We start from the raw sequence: 23,271 nt of genomic DNA, 5'->3' as shown, positions 1-23,271 counted from the left end.
GTAAGACCTACAAAAAAGATGAATCCTTCATCTTACACCTGTTGCTGTTAGTTCCTTTCTGACCTACTCATGTCAAAAGTGTATTTTCTTTAAGCTGTTTAAGTTTAATGTTTCAAGTCATGTGGCCAATCATGCTTGTCTTGTCGAATTATCCTGGTCGCATCATTGGAAAATCGTATCTGAGTTTCATATGATCAAAATCATACATGAAACAAAAATTATGTGAAGTATCTTCTGTTTTCCTATGAAGAAAAATAATAATATGCGGTTTCATGCCTTGAAAGAGGGTTAAGTAACACTTTCAGACATTAAGATCCAAGCGTCGTCTCAGCCCAAAACCATCCTCATTATTAAATAGACCAAGAACATCTTCTGACAGGCAGGTATGAAACCCAGGATTCCTGACTTTTTATATATAATAATTAAAAACTTGGAAAAGATGGCTCAGCGTGACATTAGCTGCATCTGCATTACGTTGCTGTCTTATGGAGCACTTGTTTCTTCTGTAGTTATTCAACTTTTTTTCTATAACTGGCTTCATTAAATTTCAAGAGCATCTTACACTTAGGAGGCTAAAAGGCTTCTGTTAAGAGTGAATGTAAATGAACAGTGATTTTGGAAACAACTGATGTCTTTCATTGATCTCATAGAATATATACAAGTGAAGGGGGCATATCCGTACGGACACAACCGTTCAGTTTACAGAACCACCGAAGGGACATGCCTCTTCGGGGATTACTAACTGCTAATCCTATGATTAACTGTTAATCCACTTCTCTAATCTTGTTGTATCAACGGATGAGATCATTAGTGATAAGGTGTCTATTCACCAACAGACACCGTTTCGCAACACTCCCCCTTGATCGAATCTTCCTTTGAGATCAATGTAGCTGTAAGCTTAGATTCCTCGAAAAACCCTGTGGAAAAAATCTGAGGAATATGTATGTATGGATATGCTGTAAAACTCCTTTAAACCTTTATAGGAAAACAAGGAGAAGGTAGCATATATTTGTGTGATTTAAACAAACCACTATGTCATTGGTATTCCAATTAAAAACCCCAGTGGGGAAAAATATTGGAGATACGACATAAAGATAACTCCTCTAAAAACCGTTTAGGAAAAATGTGAGGAGCCATATTAAGAGATATGTCGCTAAAACTCCTATAAAAACCCAGTGGGAAAATCAGGAGAAAAATATGACGACATACTATAAGTATTGCCTTTTGAAATAACTCTCATGAAAAACCTTTTTCAAGGAAAAACCATGGATGAGTTGGGAGGGCAATGTGTGTCTTTGATATTTCCCACAAAAACCCCGGTGGGGAAAATAGAAAATATGACACATGCTTATGTTAGTATTACCTCATTAAAAACTTTAACAAGAAACCTTTTGAGTAAAACTTGTGAAAGAAAAGAGTATAATATGATGCTGGTACAGGTGGCATCTAGGAGATGTCTCCCCTGATTCTGGCAAATCTCGAAGTCGCCTCATACCAATTCCATGTACCAATTTTTGAAACACAGAAGTTGGTAAGGACTTAGTAAATAGGTCAGCGAGGTTATCACATGACTTGATTTGCAAGATGTTTATTTCCCCACTTTCTTGTAATTCATGGGGATAAAACAATTTAGGAACAATATGCTTAGTGATATTGCTCTTTATGTAACCTGTTTGCATCTGTGTAACACAAGCGGAATTATCTTCATAAATAATTGTTGGTGATTCAATTGAACCAATACCACATGTCTGTTGTATGTGGTTAATCATTCTGCGAAGCCACACACATTCTCGTGATGCCTCGTATAAAGCAATAATTTCAGAATGATTAGTAGAGGTGGCTGTCAGAGTCTGCTTAGAAGACTTCCATGAAATAGCTACACCTCCATGTAGGAATACAAATCCTGTTTGGGATTTTCCGTTATGAGGATCAGATAAGTAACCAGCATCTGTATAGCCAATCATATTGGGATCATGATTTTTCGTAAAGAATAAACCAAGATCCTTTGTGCCATTAAGGTATCTGAGGATACACTTTGCTCCCGTCCAATGACGGTGAGTCGGGTCCGCACTATGCCTAGCTAGTAAGTTCACTGCAAATACGATATCAGGCCTGGTGCAATTTGCAAGATACATAAGTGCGCCAATAACACTGAGATATGGGATTTCTGGTCCCAACGTCTTCTCCCCAACATCCCGTGGTCTAAATGGATCTTTCCCTAATTCTAAGGAACGAACAACCATCGGGGTTTTATTAGGGTATGATTTATCCATATTGAATTTCTCCAATATTTTCTGGATATAGGCTGATTGATGCACTAAAATCCCTAAAGGACGGTGCTCAATTTGTAAGCCTAGGCAATATTTGGTCTTACCCAAATCCTTCATCTCGAATTCCGTCTTTAGATGTTTGCGTGCTTCTTCTATATCCTTTGGACTGCCAATGATATTTAAATCATCAACATATACAGATATAATACAAAATCCCGTTTGAGATTTCTTAATGAAAACACATGGGCAATCATCATTATTGGTGTATCCTTTGTTTAAAAGGAATTCACTCAGTCGGTTGTACCACATTCGTCCCGACCGCTTCAAGCCATATAATGACTTTTGTAGTTTTACACAATACATGTTACGTTGATCCGGGTTGTGGATTAGGTCCTGGTGTTGGACTTTCATCCACTATTGGGTGTCTAGCAACATGAGGTTGGCTTGGATTTACTGATTTGGAGGATCTAGTCCTCGGTATCCTCGGACGCTTGCTTTGAGCATTATCCTTCGGTGCGGCCGTACTTCTCCCCCTCTTCTTTGGAAGTGGGAGTTGAATGGTTTTTATTGGTACCTCCACTCTTTCAGGCGCATTGCGAGCAGGATAAGAGGATTTAGTGACACCCTTATAATTAGTAAATGCTTCTGGCAGGTTATTTGCAATATGTTGCAAGTTTATGATTTTCTGAACAACAAGTTCAGTTTCTTGAATACGTGGATCTAAGGGGGAATGGCCTTGGGCATTCCAGTTGATTTCCTGGCATTCACTTTGGTACTTGAAATCTCCCCCTAATGCTGGGAAATGGTCCTCATTGAATATGCAGTCAGCATACCGGGCCGTGAATAAGTCCCCTGTAAGAGGCTCGAGGTATTTGATAATCGATGGGGATTGATATCCCATGTAGATACCAAGTTTTCTATGTGGACCCATAGAGGTACGCTTAGGTAGTGAGATCGGTACATATACAGCACAACCGAATTTTCGCAGATGGGAAATATTTGGCATATTCCCACGTACTAATTGCAATGGGGAGACAACATGGTATGCAGTTGGACGCAATTGAATTAAGTCAGCAGCGTGTAAGACTGCATGACCCCAACATGAAGTTGGTAGATTGCAATTTTGTAGTAGTGGTCTTGCAATGAGTTTAATTCTTTTAATAAGAGATTCTGCTAAACCATTTTGTGTAATCTTGTTGTATCAACGGATGAGATCATTAAGGTGTCTATTCACCAACAGACACCGTTTCGCAACAGCTTCTTGATTACAGAAAAGCATGCATCCCGAGGAGGGCATGAATCTGAGTAGAAGTGCAACTGAAACTTATAGCAGCGGCAGTGGACCTGTAAGCCTGATGTGTTAAGGAGTGTGATGTGGTATTTAGGCTGCTTTAAATTTTGTGAACTCTGAGCTGAATTCCCTCCAAGGTTTTCAGGAAGCCTGCTGTGAGTCTTTTTATCTACCAATGTGGAGGGTGCGCCATTGATTGGTTGTCTGAAGAATGTTGCATTGGTGAATCCAAGTTGCTGAACTATTTGAGGCTGCAAGTAGTAGAGCAGCAGCTTCTGCCATGAGGATTGAGTCCACTGTGATGTGTGCCGTCGTTATTCAGGTTACCTCTCACTCATGTCTAGTTTTCCTTCTGCCTGAAACCCACATTGGTCCTTTTGGGAACAGCTAGCCTTTCATCAGCTGAATGCACTAGTTGATGAAGCATGGAGGTTCCAACTTCCAAGGTAAAAGGGCTTTGAAACCAAAGTAGTTGACATGGGATTTTTTTTTCCTTACCTGTTCCATCCTGGTAAATATTTGGTGAGGAAGCGTCAGCAAGTGGCAGCTGAATGCAGTATATGTAAAACTTGCTTTTGTTGAGGGAAAAAGGTTATTGCATACTTATTCGCTTTGCTAACAGTGGAAGCTGGTTAACCCATAACTCCAACATTATGGGCTTGGACGTCTTTCGAAAGGTGTTCACTTTGGATTCATGTCTTCTTTTGTATGCTTCCAGTGAACGAAATTCGCACATTACAAACCGTTCATTCACTTTGGGAAGGGTTTTTTTTTTTTTTTGAGGGAAAAAAACGGAGGAGATGGAAGCATATCCTTGCAACGGCTGTGGGCCGATTGTTTATCTTAGAGTAGAAGAATGGGCCGATTGCTTTTTGTAGAGGACAATGGGCCGATTGCTAAGAGGCCTCTTCCCCCATCGACAGTTCCAAAAAAATCTTCTTCTTCAACAAAAAAGTTCCAAAAAAATCCCCAATCCTGCCTCGCGTCAGCTAGCTCCGCCGACCACTGGCTCCTACCTACGCCATGGCGCCGCCGCCGCGGGAGCTGGTCAGCGACATCATCTCCGAGATCCTCCTCCGCCTCCCACCGGACGAGCCCGAGTGCCTCTTCCGCGCCGCCCTCGTCTGCAAGCCATGGCTCCGCACCATCTCCGACCCCGGCTTCCTCGGCCGCTACCGCGCCTTCCACGGAACCCCTCCTCTCCTCGGCCTTATTGACGCGGACCAGAAAATCGACAGAAGCTGGTTTTTCCGCCTCGTCCCCACCAGAGTAGTGCCCGCGTTCCCTTTTCCGGCGCCCGACACCTGCGGTGAGCTGCCCCTCGACTGCCGCCATGGCCGCGTCCTCATCGGCATGGTTCAAGACTGGCGTATGTGTTACCTTGTCCTTGACCCTGTTACGGGCGTCCGCTGTCACCTACCCCAGCCGAAAATCAGGTACGCTGGGATCGGCCACATTTGCAGCGCTGCTGCTGACTGCAGACACCTTGACTGCCATGGCGATCCCTTCTGTGTGGTCTTGATGATCAGAGACGGCTCAACTGCTACAATGTCAGCAACATTTTATTCGTCAGAGATAGGCGCATGGAGCGAGGCAGCCACATTGCAAGGCATTCGTGGACTCTACGGGCGTGGTGCCCTTATCGGAGATGGAATCTACTTCATGCTATACTTGAATACTGGAATTATCAAGTATGACTGGGGGAAGAATAGCTTGTCTCTGGCTAATCCCCCGCCATCGGTAGTGTACAGCAATCGGGTTACCCTCATGGTGATGGAGGACTCTTCTCTTGGGATCGCTGAGATTAAGCATTCCAGTCTTTATTTGTGGTCAAGAAGGGCGAGTTCAGAGGAAAATGCAGAATGGGTACAGTGCAGGGTCATTGATCTGGACACAATGATGCCCATGGCAAATCCGAGTGATGGAGCATATGTGGTTGGCTTCGCAGAGGGTGTGGACGTTATCTTCGTCAGAACACTTGTTGGATTATTCATGATGGAGCTCAAGTCAGGGCGAGTGACGAAACGTCACGAGCCTGATTATCTTTCAAGTGTCCTACCCTACATGGCCTTCTACACTCCTGGTATTATGCTAGCGCCTATTTTGTTTTGGACTTCTTTGTCACCTTCCATATGGCTTTGTTGGTTCTGGCTTGTGAGTGACTACTAGCTGCAGTGTAAGCATTATAGCAAATAGAATATATGACACTCAAAAGCCAAAACTAATCTTGGTTCTTTGGTTCGGCTTGTTAAACACCATGTCATTGTATTAGTGGCAGTGTTAGATACGCATACAAATCTGTTGATCTAGTATTATCATGCTGTTAAGTTACTTTTAATTTCTCTCAAATATGAAGCATCTACCTAGATTTTACTATGCTTAAATCTTTGAAATTATTATAGCACATAGCTCATGAAAGTGTAAATTATGATTCAGAATTTGCTTATGATTGTTGTTCATGTTATTTTTCAGATCATTCTAGATTGTCTCACCTAGGAGGATCTACTGTTCTCTGATGTGCCACTTTGAAGTAAGATCTTGCAGAATAGACGACCCATCATCTTGAGTATGCTGCTGTTGTCTGTCAAATCTGGTACTGTTAAGAAGTATATCTTCTACTGAGCAATTTAAGTACAGATGATGCGCAAGTCAATATGATCATGATCAGTTGTGGTGGTGGTTGAATTCATCCTGTTATATAGATGAGAAATAGTATCTTAGTGTAACGTGTCAGCCACTCAGCCTGTCAGCCATATTTCATTTACTGTTTGCTTTATGCATGATTCAATGGGATTCAGAGTTACTTTCATATCAAGTATGGGCAGACTTTTTAGAACATACTACTGGAAATACAAAGTTATTCTATCTATAATGTAGTTTCAGCAGGAAATCAATGAGATTCAGAGTTACTTTCATATCATGCAGCACTGGCAGACTTTCTAGAACATACTGCTGGAAATACAAAGTTATTCTAGCTATAATATAGTTTCAGCAGTAAATCAATGAGATTCAGAGTTAATTTCATATCAAGCAGCACTGGAAGACTTTTTCGAACATACTACTGGAAATACAAAGTTATTCTAGCTATAATGTAGTTTCAGCAAGAAATCAATGAGATTCAGAGTTACTTTCATATCAAGCAGCACTGGCAGACTCTGGAAATACAAAGTTATTCTAGCTATAATGTAGTTTCAGCAGGAAGTGGTTGTTATTGTGATTAGATGCAAGAACATCTTTAACAGGTATGGACTTCAAATGTTTTTCTAGTATACAAAAATTGGTGGAAAATTTTGATGTCTATATCTCAAAAAGACATGAGATGTATCATGATGTAGGCTGCATTCTGGCCTTTATTCAATACAGAGGGGTTTGCAGCATGGGTGCAGGTCAGGGTCATCTATCTGGAGACAGTGATGCCCTGATGGCCAAACCTGTTAACAAACCATATGTGAGTGGTTCTGAGATTGTCGGTGTCATATCTGTGGGCACAGATGTTGGCATATTGAATTTTGAGATTGTGGGCCTCCAGTGCTGAACTAGTCCTCGCATATCTGTTAACCTACATACCCATATGTTTACTCAGTTAATCCTTTCTGATTTGTAAAAATTAGGCATGCTGTAATTATTTTTATGCGATAGAGCAAACTGTATACTTGTCATTGGAAAACCATCCTTTATTTGTGCTTTGAGATTTGAGTTGTTACAGACCACACAGTTATAGAATTGCTAAATATGCATTCAAGTTTGATGATCTAATATTATTATGTTACTTTGTTTCAGATTTCCTTTTTGAAAGATAATTATTTTACTTAGTTGTGGTATATCTGAAACTCATATCTGGTGCTCTGTGTAAGCCTTTGGAATCAGTTGGTCATGAATTTTGCACATGTTCTCTTTTCAGAACGCTATAGGTTGTCATATCTAGCAATGGTTCACTGATGCATGAGGCACCGTTGAATAGGAGACCTTTAAATTGTACGAATCCATCATCTTGAGTCTGCTATTGTTGGTTTATTTCAGAGCTGCTACTATAAAAAGGTTCTTACCGTAGTTTAGCAGAAAAGTCTGAAGGTTACGATCAATCGATGTTGTCTTTCTCGAATTAACCTGAACCTATCATTAAAAAATTGTACCTGAGATATCGTCTGTTATGTACTTATGTTGGGCATGTTTCAGTTACATTTGTCGCAGTTACACTGAACTAAAACTCATGTGATGTTCAGTTTTGGTTTCATGTCTTGAAAGAGGGTTGCCGAGCAGCAATTTGAGATATTTCTTGGGCATACAGTTGGAAACATGAAGTTGCCTGTTGAATAATTAGGCAATTTCCAGATTACTAGCATGATTTAACAATAGCATAAAAATAACTACTAGTGTAAGCATAGCTCGTACACCAGTTGGATTAAACAGCATCAATCGAGACATTAGATCATGAGGTGTGTACCTTCGAATGTAGAGAGAGATGCTGACATAGGTCATGAAGATACCGGTGGAAACGTTGTTGGATGGCAGACGACCCGTAGTAGAAGTTGGGACTAGTCACGCGAAGAGCGCTTCCCAAAAACCGTAGTCGTCCTCTTCTAGTGCAGGATCACAAGAGCGAGGGTTCCGAGTAGTAGCGAGAAGAAGAAAATACTAATTTACTACCTTAGAATTTTCCAACTGAAACTTCCAATAGTAGTTTATATATATATATATATATATATATATGGAAAACTTTCTACTTCCACATCAATTAGCAATATGGCACTAAATAAATGCTGCACCTTCCTCCTCTACTTATGGGTTTAAATATTAAAGCCCATTAGAGAACAAGTATTGAGCTTTTGAGGTTTATTAGAATTTCTTCGTATGAATTTAGAGAAACTATTCTTATAAATTCTAACACTGCCGAGCAGCAATTCGAGATTTCTTGGGCATACGGTTGGAAACATGAAGAGTTTAATTTTTTTAGTTTAGTCCAATACTGAATGAATACAATATATGAAGAACAACTTTTGGCAGGTATTGTCATATGTAACTCAGATGTTTTACTAAAAGCTTTGAAAGTTGATGGCTCAGTGAGTCAGTTGTACGTGGAACCGCACTAAGGGTTGAATGAAGCAGCTCTTGTTTATGCTTGCTGTAGGTGTTGAATTTCAGTTCTCAACCTGGTACCACCAGTCCTGGTAAATATTTTGTGATGAACTGTCAGGAAGGGCAAGCTGCATGTTCTAAATTCCAATCTGCATGTGTTTCGTAGCCTGTTTGTTTGGATGATTGACTGAAAGTACTGTTCATTGATTTGTTATGAGAGAAAAATACTGTTGAATGACACAGATAAGTTCAAGCGAGAGAGAGAAAGAGTAGTACTAGTAGAAGCCGTGAAGACCCAAACGCTCATCTCGTCTGACGTACTCATCAGGAAAAAAAATATCATTCGATCTCCCTCAACTCACAAACTGTTTGATTTTCCCACATCTATAAAATCAGATTTTTAAACCCCTTTGTTTACTTTTTTTCAATGGTGTTCCTAGAGAGCGTAAATTCGATCATATTGGCAGTTCGGACGGGTAAATCAGACTACAAGTAGTCACCCACCCAAAAAAATGTCCGTATATTTTTCAAATAGATAGATTATTCAGAATTCAAAAGTCCAGTTTACTGTTAAAAATCTTAGCACATTGGTTTTAGCTCAGAAAAATAAAGCAGCAAATGTGTGTGTATATATATATATAAGGATATGTCTAGGTGACATTAAGTTGTTTTGGCCACTAATTTTTTCCATGCACTTACAATGCCTTCTAACTATATTTACACTGATTTGTAACTATATTTATAATGATTTATTCAGTATAATTTATTGAACACAGTGGTAGGGGTAATACAAATATGTGTCAATTTTTTTTAGAAAAAATTGCAAATATATTCAAAATTCACAAGTCCGGTTTTCTGTTAAAAAATCTTACCAAATTGGTTTTAGCTCAGAAAAATAACAGCAAATGTATACATAAAAAAAGGTATGTCTAAGTGACATTTAGTTGTTTTGGCCCCTCTCCTATGAACTGAATTTTTTCCATGCACTTACACTATCTTCTAGTTATATTTACACTGACTTGTTACTATATTTATAATGATTTCCTTAGTATAATTTATTGAACATAGTGGTATAATTTGTGGATAATACAAATATGTGCCAATTTTTTTAGAAAAAGTTGTAAATAATTTCTATGGATTACATACATCGGAGAAATATATGTTATTTTTTTCTATGTAATTAGTTATTTTTCTATATTTAGTGCTTATATAATACATATGTCGTAAGATTCAATATAACGAGAAACCTAAAAAATTTACAATTTTTTTGACGAAAACATTGAAAATGCGGAGCGCAATTGCTCCGAAAGAAATGGCAGGTGCCAACGCCATAAATCCTTGTCCTCATGTCCTCTCTGCTCTGATTCCTTACTCTGTACGGCTTCTACCCTTTTCTCCCCCTTGTCATCTCGTCTTCCTCGTCGTCCTCTCATTACATTGCATTTAGGGATGAAAACGGATCGATTGATACGAACAGATATCAATATTATCATATTTGTTTTTATATTTCTAGTCGAATTCAAATTCAAATACGAATAATGTCAACCTATCGAATAATATATGATTGGATGTCGAAATCATATATATATATATATATAATTTAAATATTCAGATACAAATACAATATTGAATGTTGAATATTCGAACTCGTACGGACAGATCCGAACCTCCTAAACGAATTGCAGGCTTCCAGCAGCTGGTAAGCTCCCCTGCATTGCAACGGAGATCATCGGTGTTGGAGCGAGCTGGGTGAGCGTGAGCGTCAGCTCAAAACAAGGGGAGCCCCAGGAGGACCATCGTCTCTGTGTGTGTGTGTGTCACTCACTCTGCTCTATGTCTCCGCTTGCTATTTTGGGACAGAGCACAGACGAGGGAGACGGTCTGGTCTGGTCTGGTCCGGTCTCCGGTCGGGTCACCTGCATTCTCGCGCCGCCCATCGATGGCGCCGTGGAGCGGCCTCTGGGGCGGCAGGGCCGTCCTCGCCGGCGGCGACGCCTACCGCGGCACCCCCGTCGTCGTCAGGATGGAGAACCCCAACAGCTGGTCCATCTCCGAGATCAACGACGACGACGACGATGACTACGGCGGGGGCCAGAGGCGGCGGAGGAGGAGGAGGAGGGGCAAGAACGCCAAGCAGATCACCTGGGTGCTGCTCCTCAACGCGCACCGCGCCGCGGGGTGCCTGGCGTGGCTGGCCTCCGCCGCCGTCGCGCTCGGGTGCGCGGCGCGGCGCCGCGTCGCGGCCGGCCGCACGGACGCCGACGACGGAGCGCCCGCCCCCGCCCCCACCCCCACTCCGCCGCCGACGCCGCGGCGTTCCAGGCTCTACGCGTTCATCCGGGCGCTGCTCCTGCTGTCGCTGTTCCTCCTGGCCGCCGAGCTCGCGGCGCACGCCAACGGCCGCCGCCTCGCCGCCGCCGCGGTGTCGCTCGGCTCGCTCCACGCCTCCTGGGTGCGCTTCCGCGCCGCCTACGTGGCGCCGCCGCTCCAGCGGCTCGCCGACGCCTGCGTCGCGCTGTTCCTCGTCCAGAGCGCCGACCGCGTCGCCCAGTGCCTCGGATGCCTCTACATCCGCCTCAGGCGCGTCAGGCCTGAGCCCGTGTCGCCGCCGGCGGTGCCCGACGCCGAGGACCCCGACGCCGGCTACTTCCCCATGGTGCTCGTCCAGATACCAATGTGCAACGAGAAGGAGGTGAAAACTGCAGCATTTTCTCCACTGGCATTTGCAATTCCGCCTGAAAAATCGTAAATTTTAACCCACGCAAAGCTCAATTCCAGTATTCCACCAACCAGCAAGATGATGTTCATCGCTCTGTTCCATTCAGGTGTACCAGCAGTCGATCGCGGCGGTTTGCAACTTGGACTGGCCGAGGTCCAGCCTGCTGGTGCAGGTGCTGGACGACTCCGACGAGCCCGTCACGCAGGCACTGATCAGAGAGGAGGTGGACAAGTGGCGGCACCACGGCGCGCGCATCGTGTACCGCCACCGCGTGCTCAGGGACGGGTACAAGGCCGGCAACCTCAAGTCGGCGATGAGCTGCAGCTACGTCAAGGACTACGAGTACGTGGCCATCTTCGACGCCGACTTCCAGCCTTACCCTGACTTCCTGCGGCGCACCGTGCCCCATTTCATGGTAGCTTGAGCTAGCCTTGGCCTTGAGGTCAATTCATCCATTGCTTGCTTGGATCGATCATGCCGAATTTCGCAGGAACAATGACAATGAGGAATGTATGCATGTTGCAGGACAATGAGGAATTGGGGCTGGTGCAGGCACGGTGGTCGTTCGTGAACAAGGACGAGAACCTGCTGACGCGGCTGCAGAACATCAACCTGTGCTTCCACTTCGAGGTGGAGCAGCAGGTGAACGGCGTGTTCATCAACTTCTTCGGGTTCAACGGCACGGCCGGGGTGTGGAGGATCAGGGCTCTGGAGGATTCAGGCGGCTGGATGGAGCGCACCACCGTCGAGGACATGGACGTCGCGGTCAGGGCGCATCTCAAAGGCTGGAAGTTCATCTTCCTCAACGATGTGGAGGTGGTACATCAGTATTACATGATGCTGAATTTGTCTAGGACATTGTTGGGATGCCAGCAACATCTGTGCTGAAAGCGATTGTTTCATGTTTGGACAGTGCCAGTGCGAGTTGCCGGAGTCGTATGAGGCTTACAGGAAGCAGCAGCACCGGTGGCATTCAGGCCCAATGCAGCTCTTCAGGCTGTGCTTGCCGGACATCATCAGATGCAAGGTATTGTGATCATTACATTGCCATCTAGTTCATCATCTTTGTCCCAATTATGGTTTTGCAATTTGCATGCAGTTGTCGGTATGGAAGAAGGCGAACCTGATCTTGCTCTTCTTCCTGCTGCGGAAGCTGATCCTGCCCTTCTACTCCTTCACGCTCTTCTGCATCATCCTACCACTAACCATGTTCGTGCCGGAAGCTTCGCTCCCGGACTGGGTGGTGTGCTACGTGCCGGCACTCATGTCGCTCCTCAACGTGGTGCCGGCGCCCCGGTCGTTCCCGTTCGTGATCCCGTACCTCCTGTTCGAGAACACCATGTCCGTGACTAAGTTCAACGCCATGGTCTCCGGCCTCTTCCAGCTCCGCGGCGCCTACGAGTGGGTCGTCACCAAGAAGTCCGGCCGTTGCCCGTCGTCGTCGGAACACGAGCAGGAGACGACGAAGCAGCCTGGGAAAACGACGACGACAGCGACGGCGACGGCGACGGCGAAGTACAACCGGATGTACAAGAAGGAGCTGGCGCTGTCGCTGCTGCTGCTGACGGCGGCCGCCCGGAGCCTGCTGTCGAAGCAAGGGACGCACTTCTACTTCCTGCTGTTCCAGGGCGTCTCGTTCCTCTTGGTCGGCCTCGACCTCATCGGCGAGGACGTCAAGTGAGACCGTCGTCGATGACCGCGCCATGGATGTAGTAGCTCTAGGCTCTGCTAGGCTGTAGCTCCGTTCAGGGATAGGGTGGTGATTAGTGGTAGTGACTAGTGAGTGTCTCGAAATTGTTCAGTACAGTCGTCTGAATTCTCGTAGAATTCCTGGTAGTGTAGATATCTCAGATCTGACTTGTCGCATGTAAATTCTTGTCCGTAGATGATTAGAGGATAGAGATTAGCATTAGCTGCGTGTTGATCGATTGTTTTGTATGAACGAAGCCGCTGTTTGCTGATGGATGGCTGCACTTGCATTGCCATTGCCATTGCCATTGCGATTGCACAGCACTGAACCGTGACGTCCGGGATGTTCTGTTCGTCGCACCGGGGCGGCAGGAGGAAGGACAAGGTCAGCTCTGCTGTGGTGGTGGCGATCGGTGACGCCCTTCACGTGAACGCGTCAGGTTGTCGGCGGTTGGTACAGTACACACTACAGAGAGACTCATGCGATGTGCATCAGTGTTGAATTCTTCTTCGTGTCGCGTGGGCAGTTGCTCATGTGCTAGGTAGGTAGTACTTGTGTTGCCCTGGCTCTTTGTTTGAGTTTATCCGAATTTAGTAGCTTTTTCATAATAAATCAATGGATAGTATTTTTAATTACAACTTTTCAGCTAAGTGAACAAGAAGTTTTACTAACGTCACACGTTATTGTGAAAAAAAACGTCACACAACCTTTTTTTCCCCTCAGCCTCGATGAAAAAGCATCGTCAAATGCCCATGAAAAACTATCACAAAAACTTGTATCTTCAGCCGCTGCACATGTTATTTTCATCTCAAAATGTCTTCACTCCTCCTGCCTTTACGAGTTAACATACTTCATCTATTTCAAATTATAAGACATTTAGGTGCAATAGTACAAGCTATTTATATCAAGAATAAGCTGGAACAACTTGAGAGAGTACGACACAAGTCGCTATTTAACGACTTTTCCTATCATGTCTCTCTCTCTCTGCAGTTTGCGTATATTAATGGTGTACTCGATGTGGTGTCCTACATCAAATGCCCATGATTTTGTAATGCTACCCGGCAATTAAGCATATTTGTAGTGAAAATTAGCAATTATAGCATAATTTCAACGCCCCTACGGCAAAGAATTTCCTTTAAAAAAATCTAAATTTTGTCCCATTTTCCCCCAGCATAGAAGTCGACATTTTTGTTTCCAAGTTTTGTGGGACTTTTATAGCTATTATTAGATGATGTTTTGAAGGTTAATAATATAATCCTACAATATTTTCATGATTTTTTTTTGAAAAGGAACCCAAACAACGTATTGATATTGCACAAATTGTCCTATTTTTACAAATGGATTTTTTTTTTGAGAAATAAATGGATCATATTTTTAAGAGAACGTATTCTTTGGTTCATACTTCATACTACTTCAATTCCCAGCCCATTGCAAACTCATTATGGTTAAGCCCAGTTGAGGCCTAGAGAACATTGCACAATTATAACCAAAGTGGAGTTTCAACTTATCACTGGTTCACTGATAGGAATTTCAACTTTCAAGTACTGCCCATAGGTGAATTATGATGAATTTGCATCAGGCCCACATGTCGGTGGTTCATACAGGGGTCAAAGGCCAAGAGCTCGATATGCAACTTGCGGCTCTACCAGGAAACGAGAATTTGAAGACGAAGACAGTGCAAAAATTTTCAGCGCCTTTTTTTTTACTTTTCCTCAACGAGTCTACATGCAACTCGCCACCTTAGGAATTTTCCTACCCTGTCTCTTTCCTTAGTTCGCAGAAATTTGTGTAGTCATTGCGGCGTCTTACGGTAAATATCCATGATTTATAATGTTACCTCGTAGTTTAGCATATTTGAGGTGTGAACTAACCAATATCACAATCAAAGAGTATTTTTGATACCCCACAACAATATTCTCTTCTTTTAATCTAAATTTTGTCCCATTTTCCCCCAACGTAGAAGTCATCATTTTAGAAGCAGTATCGTTGCACTTTTGTAGCCACTTAGACGAGGTTTTGAATGTTAATAGTACAAGTGTACAATGCTTTCATGAATATTTTTGAAAAGGCACCTAAATGAGCTATTGATATTGCACACAGGGGTGGGCCTAGGCCTAAGGCCAATAGGGCCATGGCCCTAGTCATGGCCCAAATATTTTAGAAGCAGGTCTTTAGTTTTGGCCCAACAAAAAACAGCTCAGTAAGAAGGACTGAAGGAGAGCAGTGCAGAGTCACCCTCACGAACTCACGCGCTGCTCTTACATCTTGTCCAAACTAGTTTTTTTTAATGTTCCATGTTATTCCCATTAGAATCATGTACTATATTATACCATACTTTATTTGCAAAGTTTTCTTAAGAATATCTATTATGTATATAGTCATATACACTATGGTGTATCTATCGAAGTTTCGTCATTGAAAATTGGCCCTAGTCATTGGTAAATCCTGGGTCCGCCACTCATCCTGTGTTCACAAATGGGTCCTATTTTTAATACGGAGTACAATTTAGACTTTGGTTCGGATAGTACTTCAACTCCCGATTCTTTAAGGTTAAGCCCAGTTGATGGGCCGGCCCAGTTGAGGCCCAGAGAACATTGCACACTTATTATCGAGTGGAGTGTCCTTGAGGGCTGTTTTTCACTTATCGCAGGCTCACTGATCGGAGCGTACGTCTAAGTACACGGTATATTTGGTGGGAAAGACGACAAATTGTTCATAGAGAGGCTGTCCAGAGGCCTTCAAGGTCAGCCATGCAATTGTGGCGTTAACTAAAAATTACAATAGGGATGGAAGAAACCTAAAAGAAAAGATTATGGTCAATGTTGATGTAACTTTCAAGGAAGACAAAGAGATGTGGCAGTGTGAGTGCTATTAATAGAGACCGCTCGAAAGGGGCATTAGTAGCTGCTCATAGTTTGGTATATAGATGTACATTTGGCCCGGTCCGTGGCCCGGCCTTTTGGCTCGGTCCGTGGCACGGCCCGGTCCGGTGTTTGTGGGCCACGGGCGGCCCGGCCCGTTGCCGGCCCGGGCCATGGGCCGCACCCTCGGCCCGCAGCACGGTGGTGGCCCGGCCCGGTCAGCCCGTGGCCCGACGTGGCCCGCCCCGTGCTGGCCCGGCCCGGTCCGATCGGGCTGCGGGCCGTGCCGGCCCGGCCCGTTGTACATCTATAGTTTGGTATCTCATGTAATAGATGCACCTACGGTGGAGGCTTATGCCTTGAAGGAAGGTTTGATGCTTGCACTACACATTGAATGTAATCGATTGATCGTCCAATCAGATTGTATGGAGGTGGTTCAAAAAATAAACAGTGACTTTGGCGGCTGCACTATATGATGAATGTAATATTATATGGAGCAGATTTCAGGATATATCTATTGATCATTGTAGTAGGAAGGTGAATCAAGTAGCTCATAACTTAGCAAAAAGAGTTATGCAACCTAAGCAAATTTGTACTTGGGTCGACGAATTAATGAACACCTTAACTTATTCTAGATCTCTTGACAAATGATGTAACAATTCTGAATGATGTAACAATTTTGAATGAATAAAGTCTGCCTTTGGTTAAAAAAAAGTACTCCGAAGTTCCGTAGGTGAATTATGATGGATGAATTTGCACCCGGATCCACATGTACGTGGTTCAAGCCCAAGAAGTCGATATGCGACTTGGGACTGAGCGACTCCATGATTCAGGAAACGCGAATTTGAAGAAGACAGTACCGATCGAGTAACCAATCAGTGAGAGGCTATAACTTTAACATTAGTAGTGGATTAGTTCTGGATATATTTTGGAGGAGACGCACATCATCTCCGGCCTCCATTTTACAAAACCCCTCCTTCTCCGGCCACGTCGCCGCCCACACGACACGACGGAGCCGGAGAAGAAGGAAAACAGCAGAGGCCGCGCTGTGCACTCCCGCACTTCCATCATATCGCCTAGCTACTAGCTTCTTCACTAACCAATCTCCCATGGCTATTACTACCTAATGAACTCGCTACTACCTTCCAAGAACCCTAATTAAATTAACTAACTGATCCGAAGAAGTCCAACGCAACTGGCCGGTCGAGAGCGCGCCGCGAGCTAGAACGACCGGCCGGGTACGTGGTGGCTGGCCGTCGATCGGCCGGAGAGGCGGCGCGTGCGTGCGTGGTGGAATCGGCCGGCCAGCGGCCATGTCGTCTCATGGATCGATACGAGATCAGGCGTCGGTCCAGGCGGCGAAGACGGGCATGTGCGCGATGGAGACGGCGGCGGCGGCGGCCCTGGCGGACGCCGCCGCCGTGGACGCCCAGGAGCCAAGCGGCATGAGCGGGCTCATCGGCTTGTTGGCGGCGTGCGCCGAGGCTGCTGGTGCTGGAGCCGGCGGCTTGGAGAAGAGCATGGACAGGCCGCCGCCGCGGTCGGGGCTGCCCTCCCGGGAGTTGCCGAGGCTGGTGACGAGCGACGACGCGCTGGACATGGACATGTGCTGCGCGGTGGCTGCGCTGTTGTGGACGTGGTGGTGGTGGTGTCCGCCGTTGCCGTTGCCGTTGCCGCCATCCGCGGCGGTGACCACCAGGTCGTGCAGCACGGAGAAGGCCTCGCCGGAGAGCACGTCGTGGTGGTGGTGGTGGTGGTTTCCATCCCTCGGCGCGGCACCAGCGGCCTGCAGCGCAGCCGCCGCGGCCACCTTGATCCACGTCTCGCTGGAGCTGGCGCTGTGGTTGCCACCGGCGCCAGCGGCAGCGGCAGCAGCAGCCTGCTGCACCAGGGCGGCCGCCGCCGCCGCGGTCGTGACGCCGCCGCCGTTGCTGGCGTCGGCGCCGGCGATGACGGCAGCCGGGTCGTCGTCCTTCCTGCGGCGCGCGAGGTCGCCCGGCAGCAGCGTGTTGCTGGCCATGATCTTGTCGACGTCGTAGCGCGTGATGTCGAAGTTGGTGACGGCGTTGAGCCCCCGGAACTTGATCGCCGCGATGTCGTACGCCTCCGCCGCCTCCTCCTGCGTGCCTGCACGGTCGTCGTTGTCAGGTTGGAGTCAGTCAGGGCGAGTGGACGACGACGACGACGACTGCCATGCATGTCGTGCCACAACACGTGTATTCCATCCACTACTAGCCAATTAAGACAAGCCACGTCGGCACATGGATGCACGGTGCATGGAGGAATGATCTGAACAGGGAGAGGCGGTGGCGGGCGGCATGATGGGCGCGGCGGACGGCATGGGTGGTCAAAACTGAAAAGGGTGGCCGGGGCGGGGGTGCAGGGGCCCCAGCGCGTGCGATCCACGACAGTGTAAAAACAAGAGAGGCATGTCAGCCTTATGCAAAAGACCCCATGCATCTCTCCTTCTCTATGCTAGAAATCACACTTGCTGACGCTGATGCAGGCACGCACGCAGTTGCGAGGAGGGCCATGCCATGGCACAACCACAAAGCAAGCAATGCAAGCAAGCAAAAGGAAATGAGACTGAGAGAGGGAGTAAAAGCAGCATGCAAGACATTCTTTGGCAGCAGGGACGAGGCATGATTGGGGTGCTTTTGCGTCAAGCTCCAGCATCGTCGTCGTCGTCCTTACGACGACAGTGGCAGACTCATGCACTACACACTAGTACGTGTATGTATGACACTAGAGAGATAGGGATTAATAGGATAGCACGCAGGAGAGCCGATGAGGTGTAGTACTAGCTAGCTAGCACGCCTGCATGCATATGTGTAATTAGAAGGCATGATGATGGCGACAGACAGGGCTCCGCGCTGCACCCTCCGCCCATGACAGCCTCCCTCTGCCTTTGCCCCCCTGCATCGTCATGCCTCTCCGGCCATGCATCGTCCATGCATATGGCCAGCTCTAGCTAGCAGCCACCATGGATCCCATGCATGCATGATCCGCCGCCCATTTAGTTAAGCTAGCTTAGCTGACCTAATACATTATTATACTGCATGCTCGATCTGGATCACTCTCTTTCAGAGCTAGTCGGACGCCGATTGATGCATGGTCTAGCTAGCTAGACGAAATGGCGCGCGATCGATGGGGTCGAGCTCATCATCATCATTGTGAAACCGCCCGTCGTCGCCGTCTACATCGATCTCCATGGCTCCATGCAGTGCGACGGACGCGAATAACTGAATGATGATATTGAAATTGAATGTGTTGCAGAGCGTACGTGTATGGAATATATATATATATATGGAAGCTCGCATTGCGTGTAGTATAACTGAATGATGAATGCGCATGTATGTATATATAGTAGTGTATGCAGCATGCAGAGATGAGCAGCAGATGATGCAGAAATGAAGGAAAATGAAATTGAAGGAGATGGGCATGCATGCATGGTTGATGGAAGAATGCGTACTGAAGGTGCCGAGGTAGAGGTCCTTGTTGCCGGAGACGCGGCCGATGCGCGCCTGCCAACGCCCGTGCTGGTGGTGCCTGCATGTCAATGTCATATGCCATTGCTGTCACTGCTGCTCCATATATATACATGCATACACACAGGCACACAGCTAGCAGCTAGCTACATACTGTATCTGTATGGATCCATCCATCACTTGCTGCTTGTCAGCATGTAATATATAGTATAAAAGGAAAAATAAATAAATAAATAGGAACGCATGCATGCATGTGCACATAGCAGTAGTATATATAGTAGTATGTAACTGCGGCTGAACAACGACATTATTGGTTCATCCGTCGTCGTCGTCCGGCCGGGTCATGCATTCATTCAGAGTTGAGTTTCAGACCAGACCTTGTGACTCCTCGGTACATCGACGCGCCCCGTGAGAAGCCGCTGCTCTTCCTGCATGCATGCATGTTTATGTCCAGCGGTTAATAAATAAAATCACTTGCAGGTAGCTAGATGATCGACCGACCTTTCAGTCGATCATGCATCACGATCACTGCCACCCCCAGCTGCATGTTTTTGTAGCTACCTAGCTAGGTCAAACACTGTGTGTGTGTGTGTAGTACGGTTTGTTACCTCCTGAGGTGAGCCACGTACTCCTGCCGTGTCATGTTCTTCATCTCCTCCAGCTCCTCCTGGTAGTCCTCCAGCTGTGCATGCATTATACAGTACATGCAGGCAAATTAAGACCATTATTTTGTTTTTATTCTTTAGCAACCTCACTTCAGCATTGCTAGTACGTACTACTCCTACTAGCTATAGTAAAGGTTTATTACCGAGTTTTACCATGGCTGTCAGGCATGTACGTATCACGGTAAAAAAAAAGAAAAAAATGAAAAGAAAACAAAATGAGCAAGAAAAATAAAATTACCGGGAAGTTGATGTGCGTGGAAGGGCCCCAGTACTTGAGCGCCGCAAGGTCGTAAGCTCTCGCCGCCTTCTCCTCCATGTCGTACCCGCCTAATACAGCCACGACACATCACACATGCACCCCAAACACACCAAAGAAATTTTACCACCTCACTCTCATCATGTTTTTTTACTTTTACCATGCATGAATGTGTGTGTGTGTGTACCGTGTACGCTCTCCACACTGCCAGTGCAGCTAGCTAGCTAGCACTGTATGACCGTGTTTGTGTGTGCAGTGCAGCAAAGAGTGCTTACCGAGATAAACTGCAGCGTGACAGTCGTCAGGGAGGGAGAAAGAGATCATAAGCCGTACGCGTAAATATTCCGCCATCCCCACAAAACCATGTTGGTTGGTTGGGTCGCCAAAGACAAACCACCACATTTTAGTTTTTTTTTCTTTGGTTCTACTAGTAATGACATTAGTAGTAGTAGTAGTACAGTAATAATACTTTGAATAATGATAGTTACACTGTGATTTGTTAATTACCTTGCCTGCCCTTCCTAGTCTGGCCTTCCTTCTTGCAGCTGTTGTCCCACAGGTGTGCCTCATACCTCCCTGTCCACCTATGCCTGCTTAATTTAATTGCATTTTTAATATCATCCACGATTTAGTTAACATGCACGTTTGAGTGGTTTTATTTGTACACGCATGATATATATATATATATATATATATATATATATATATATATGGATTGGTGCGGATTATTTGATTTGATTTATAGTGGATTATTTGATTTATAGTGTAGATCACGTGTATGTGTCGTTAGCTCTTTCGAAAATACTAGGTTAGTTAATCGGCTCAACAGTACACTCCTACTTCTCATAATAAAACCTAAGCAAATGTAGTACATATATAAGCGCCATTAAATCCGTGTGGTTAGTTAGTTACTAATGATGGAACCACATGCTAAACGTGCGTGATTAACGACAACCGCGAGCACCGCCGTGCAGTGCGTGGTGTGTGTACCTGGTGACGCCGCGGTACTGCGACGTCCTCTGCCCGAACGTGTCGATGGACTTGCGGTGGTGCACGGGCTGCTTCTGCCCCGCCGCGCCGCCGCGCTTGCGCCCGCCATCCAGCGACGCCGACGCGGTGGCCGCCACCACGCCATAGTCGGCGGCGGCGGCGCCGGGGTGCGCGGTCACGCAGCTCGACAGCGACCCGGAGCTCATGGACAGGGCCAGCGCGTGGTGGTGGTGCTGGTGCCCGGCCGCGGCAGCAGCAGCGGACAGCACGCCGCCGCTCTCGCCGGCGCGCGCCGCCACCCAGCTCGCCATGGCCGTCGCGGCGGCCGCAGCCTCGTCGTCGTCCGCCACCAGGGACGCCTCCGAGGGCCCGCCGTACAGGTCGGCGCACGGCTGCAGGAACCCGCCGTGGTGCTGGTGCCCCGAACCGCCGCCCCCGCCGTTGCCGTAGTAGTAGAAGCTGGAGGCGGCCGCCGCGGGGTTGTCCTGCAGGCTCAGCGCCATGGCCTGCGACTGCGCCGCCGCCGCGCCCAGGAAGTCCTCGAGCTTGGGCCCTGGATGGAAGATGAATAACAACGCCGATCGATCGACGGCGGCCAACGCAGGCCAACAAATAATATATCAAACCAAGAACGAAACGGAGTACCGACGCCGGCCGGCCGGCCGGCCATCAGCTCAGTTGCGTAGCTAGAAATGCTAGATTGCATATACGTACCATGGTGATCTGGTTGATCGCTCCTCCGGAGCGCCTCCATGATGCAGAGGGAGCCGTCGGACTTGAGCGGCATGGACGCCAGCTGCGGCGTGTAGTACGGCGACGCGCTGGTGGCCACGCCGCCGTCGCTGCCACCGAGGCCGTAGGCGGCGGCGGCCGCCGCAGTGACGGAAGGGAAGAAGAGGCTATGGTGGTGGTGGTGCTGCTGTTGCTGCTGAACGTGGTGGTGCTCGTCCATGGCGGAGGCCATGTGAGGCGACAGCGAGAAGCCTAGCCAGCTGCTCGCCGCCGCGTTCGTGCCATTGCCGTTGTTGTTGGTCATTGTTGTACTGTGTGCAGCTGCGAGCTAAAACAAAACTATAAACTGAAGCAAACTAATGAACCGGATCGGATTAAGCTGCTGGCGGCGGCAATGGCGATCGGAGTGGACCAATCATTGGGGAGGACGCGGTGTGATGGCCATTGCTGCGCTCGATGAGATGAGGTCGGCCGGGCGGCGGGGTTCGCTAGCAAGCGGCCGGCCGGCGGGGTGTGAAGCGGAGAAGAAGGTGGGCAAGTGTGCTTGTGCTGCTTGTGCTGGTGTGCGCGCGCATGGCTTTAAAGGAAGGAGTCCAGCAAAAGGAATGAGACTTGCTCCCTCTCCCTCCCACATTTACACACACACACACACAACATGCTGCATCCAACCAAAAAAAATTAAAAAAACAAAAAAGGGAGAGGGAGGGAGAAATGGTTGGACTTGGATGGATAGATAACATTCTCTTCACACATGCCTCAGCTCATAGGGATCTGTGTACCTACACACACTCTCTCTCTCTCTGTCTACAATGTTGTGTTGTCCTTGCAAAAGTAAAGATCATCAAGGGGAATCAGTGAGAGGGGGGGGGGGGGGGGGGGTAAGCCCTCCTGTTTATAGAAAAAGGTACCCCTTTTGTTTACTAATGTAAGGTGTGTATTTTGGTAGGAGAAAAAAATCATATAAAATATATTTTGGCCATTAATTTGTCTTACAACACATTGTACGTCGGTAAGATAATCAATATCATTTCAGTGACACTTTTCGGAAACAAATCTATTGATGCATCATACTTTTTATTTTAGTTTCCCGCATTTAAAATACACCTTGTATATATATATATCTTGATGAGGGGGAGGGGGGTGTCAGTGTGTGTGTATTTTTTTATTTTTATGTTCAGGCAAAAAAAAAGGGCTACTATATATATATTGCCTACTATTAAAAACCATATCAAT

General features: G+C 46.6%; 3 protein-coding genes across 6 annotated transcripts; 2 read left to right on the top strand and 1 right to left on the bottom strand.

The window, feature by feature from the left end:
- Positions 4,535-7,317, top strand: LOC8059910. 3 transcript variants are annotated; one of them, XR_002449807.1, is made up of 3 exons: positions 4,535-5,644; positions 6,034-6,803; positions 6,925-7,317. XR_002449807.1 is itself a non-coding variant. In XM_002461360.2 (2 exons), the coding sequence occupies exons 1-2, from the start codon at positions 4,585-4,587 to the stop codon at positions 6,075-6,077; spliced, it is 1,104 nt and encodes a 367-aa protein (XP_002461405.2). In that variant the 5' UTR covers positions 4,535-4,584; the 3' UTR covers positions 6,078-7,317. The 3 variants fall into 3 exon arrangements, 1 of the variants encoding a protein (XP_002461405.2); XR_002449806.1 differs by having other exon boundaries at positions 6,897-7,317; XM_002461360.2 differs by having other exon boundaries at positions 6,034-7,317.
- Positions 10,481-13,341, top strand: LOC8084307 (putative xyloglucan glycosyltransferase 10). Its single transcript, XM_021453032.1, has 5 exons — positions 10,481-11,329; positions 11,463-11,771; positions 11,882-12,172; positions 12,270-12,383; positions 12,456-13,341. Exons 1-5 carry the CDS (start codon positions 10,577-10,579, stop codon positions 13,035-13,037), a joined length of 2,049 nt encoding a protein of 682 aa, XP_021308707.1. The 5' UTR covers positions 10,481-10,576; the 3' UTR covers positions 13,038-13,341.
- On the bottom strand, positions 16,797-22,693 carry LOC8084306 (AP2-like ethylene-responsive transcription factor ANT). 2 transcript variants are annotated; one of them, XM_021452942.1, is made up of 9 exons: positions 22,021-22,693; positions 21,307-21,859; positions 20,824-20,906; positions 20,592-20,600; positions 20,299-20,387; positions 20,004-20,077; positions 19,773-19,823; positions 19,380-19,456; positions 16,797-18,034 (listed from the first exon to the last, which is right to left on the bottom strand). In XM_021452942.1, exons 1-9 carry the CDS (start codon positions 22,340-22,342, stop codon positions 17,247-17,249), a joined length of 2,046 nt encoding a protein of 681 aa, XP_021308617.1. In that variant the 5' UTR covers positions 22,343-22,693; the 3' UTR covers positions 16,797-17,246. The 2 variants fall into 2 exon arrangements, with proteins under 2 accessions (XP_021308617.1, XP_002459304.1); XM_002459259.2 differs by lacking the exon at positions 20,592-20,600.

The sequence above is a fragment of the Sorghum bicolor genome, chromosome 2, assembly GCF_000003195.3.
Source record: "Sorghum bicolor cultivar BTx623 chromosome 2, Sorghum_bicolor_NCBIv3, whole genome shotgun sequence".
Classification (NCBI taxonomy): Eukaryota; Viridiplantae; Streptophyta; class Magnoliopsida; order Poales; family Poaceae; genus Sorghum; species Sorghum bicolor.
This window is presented reverse-complemented; position numbering and strand designations above follow the sequence as displayed.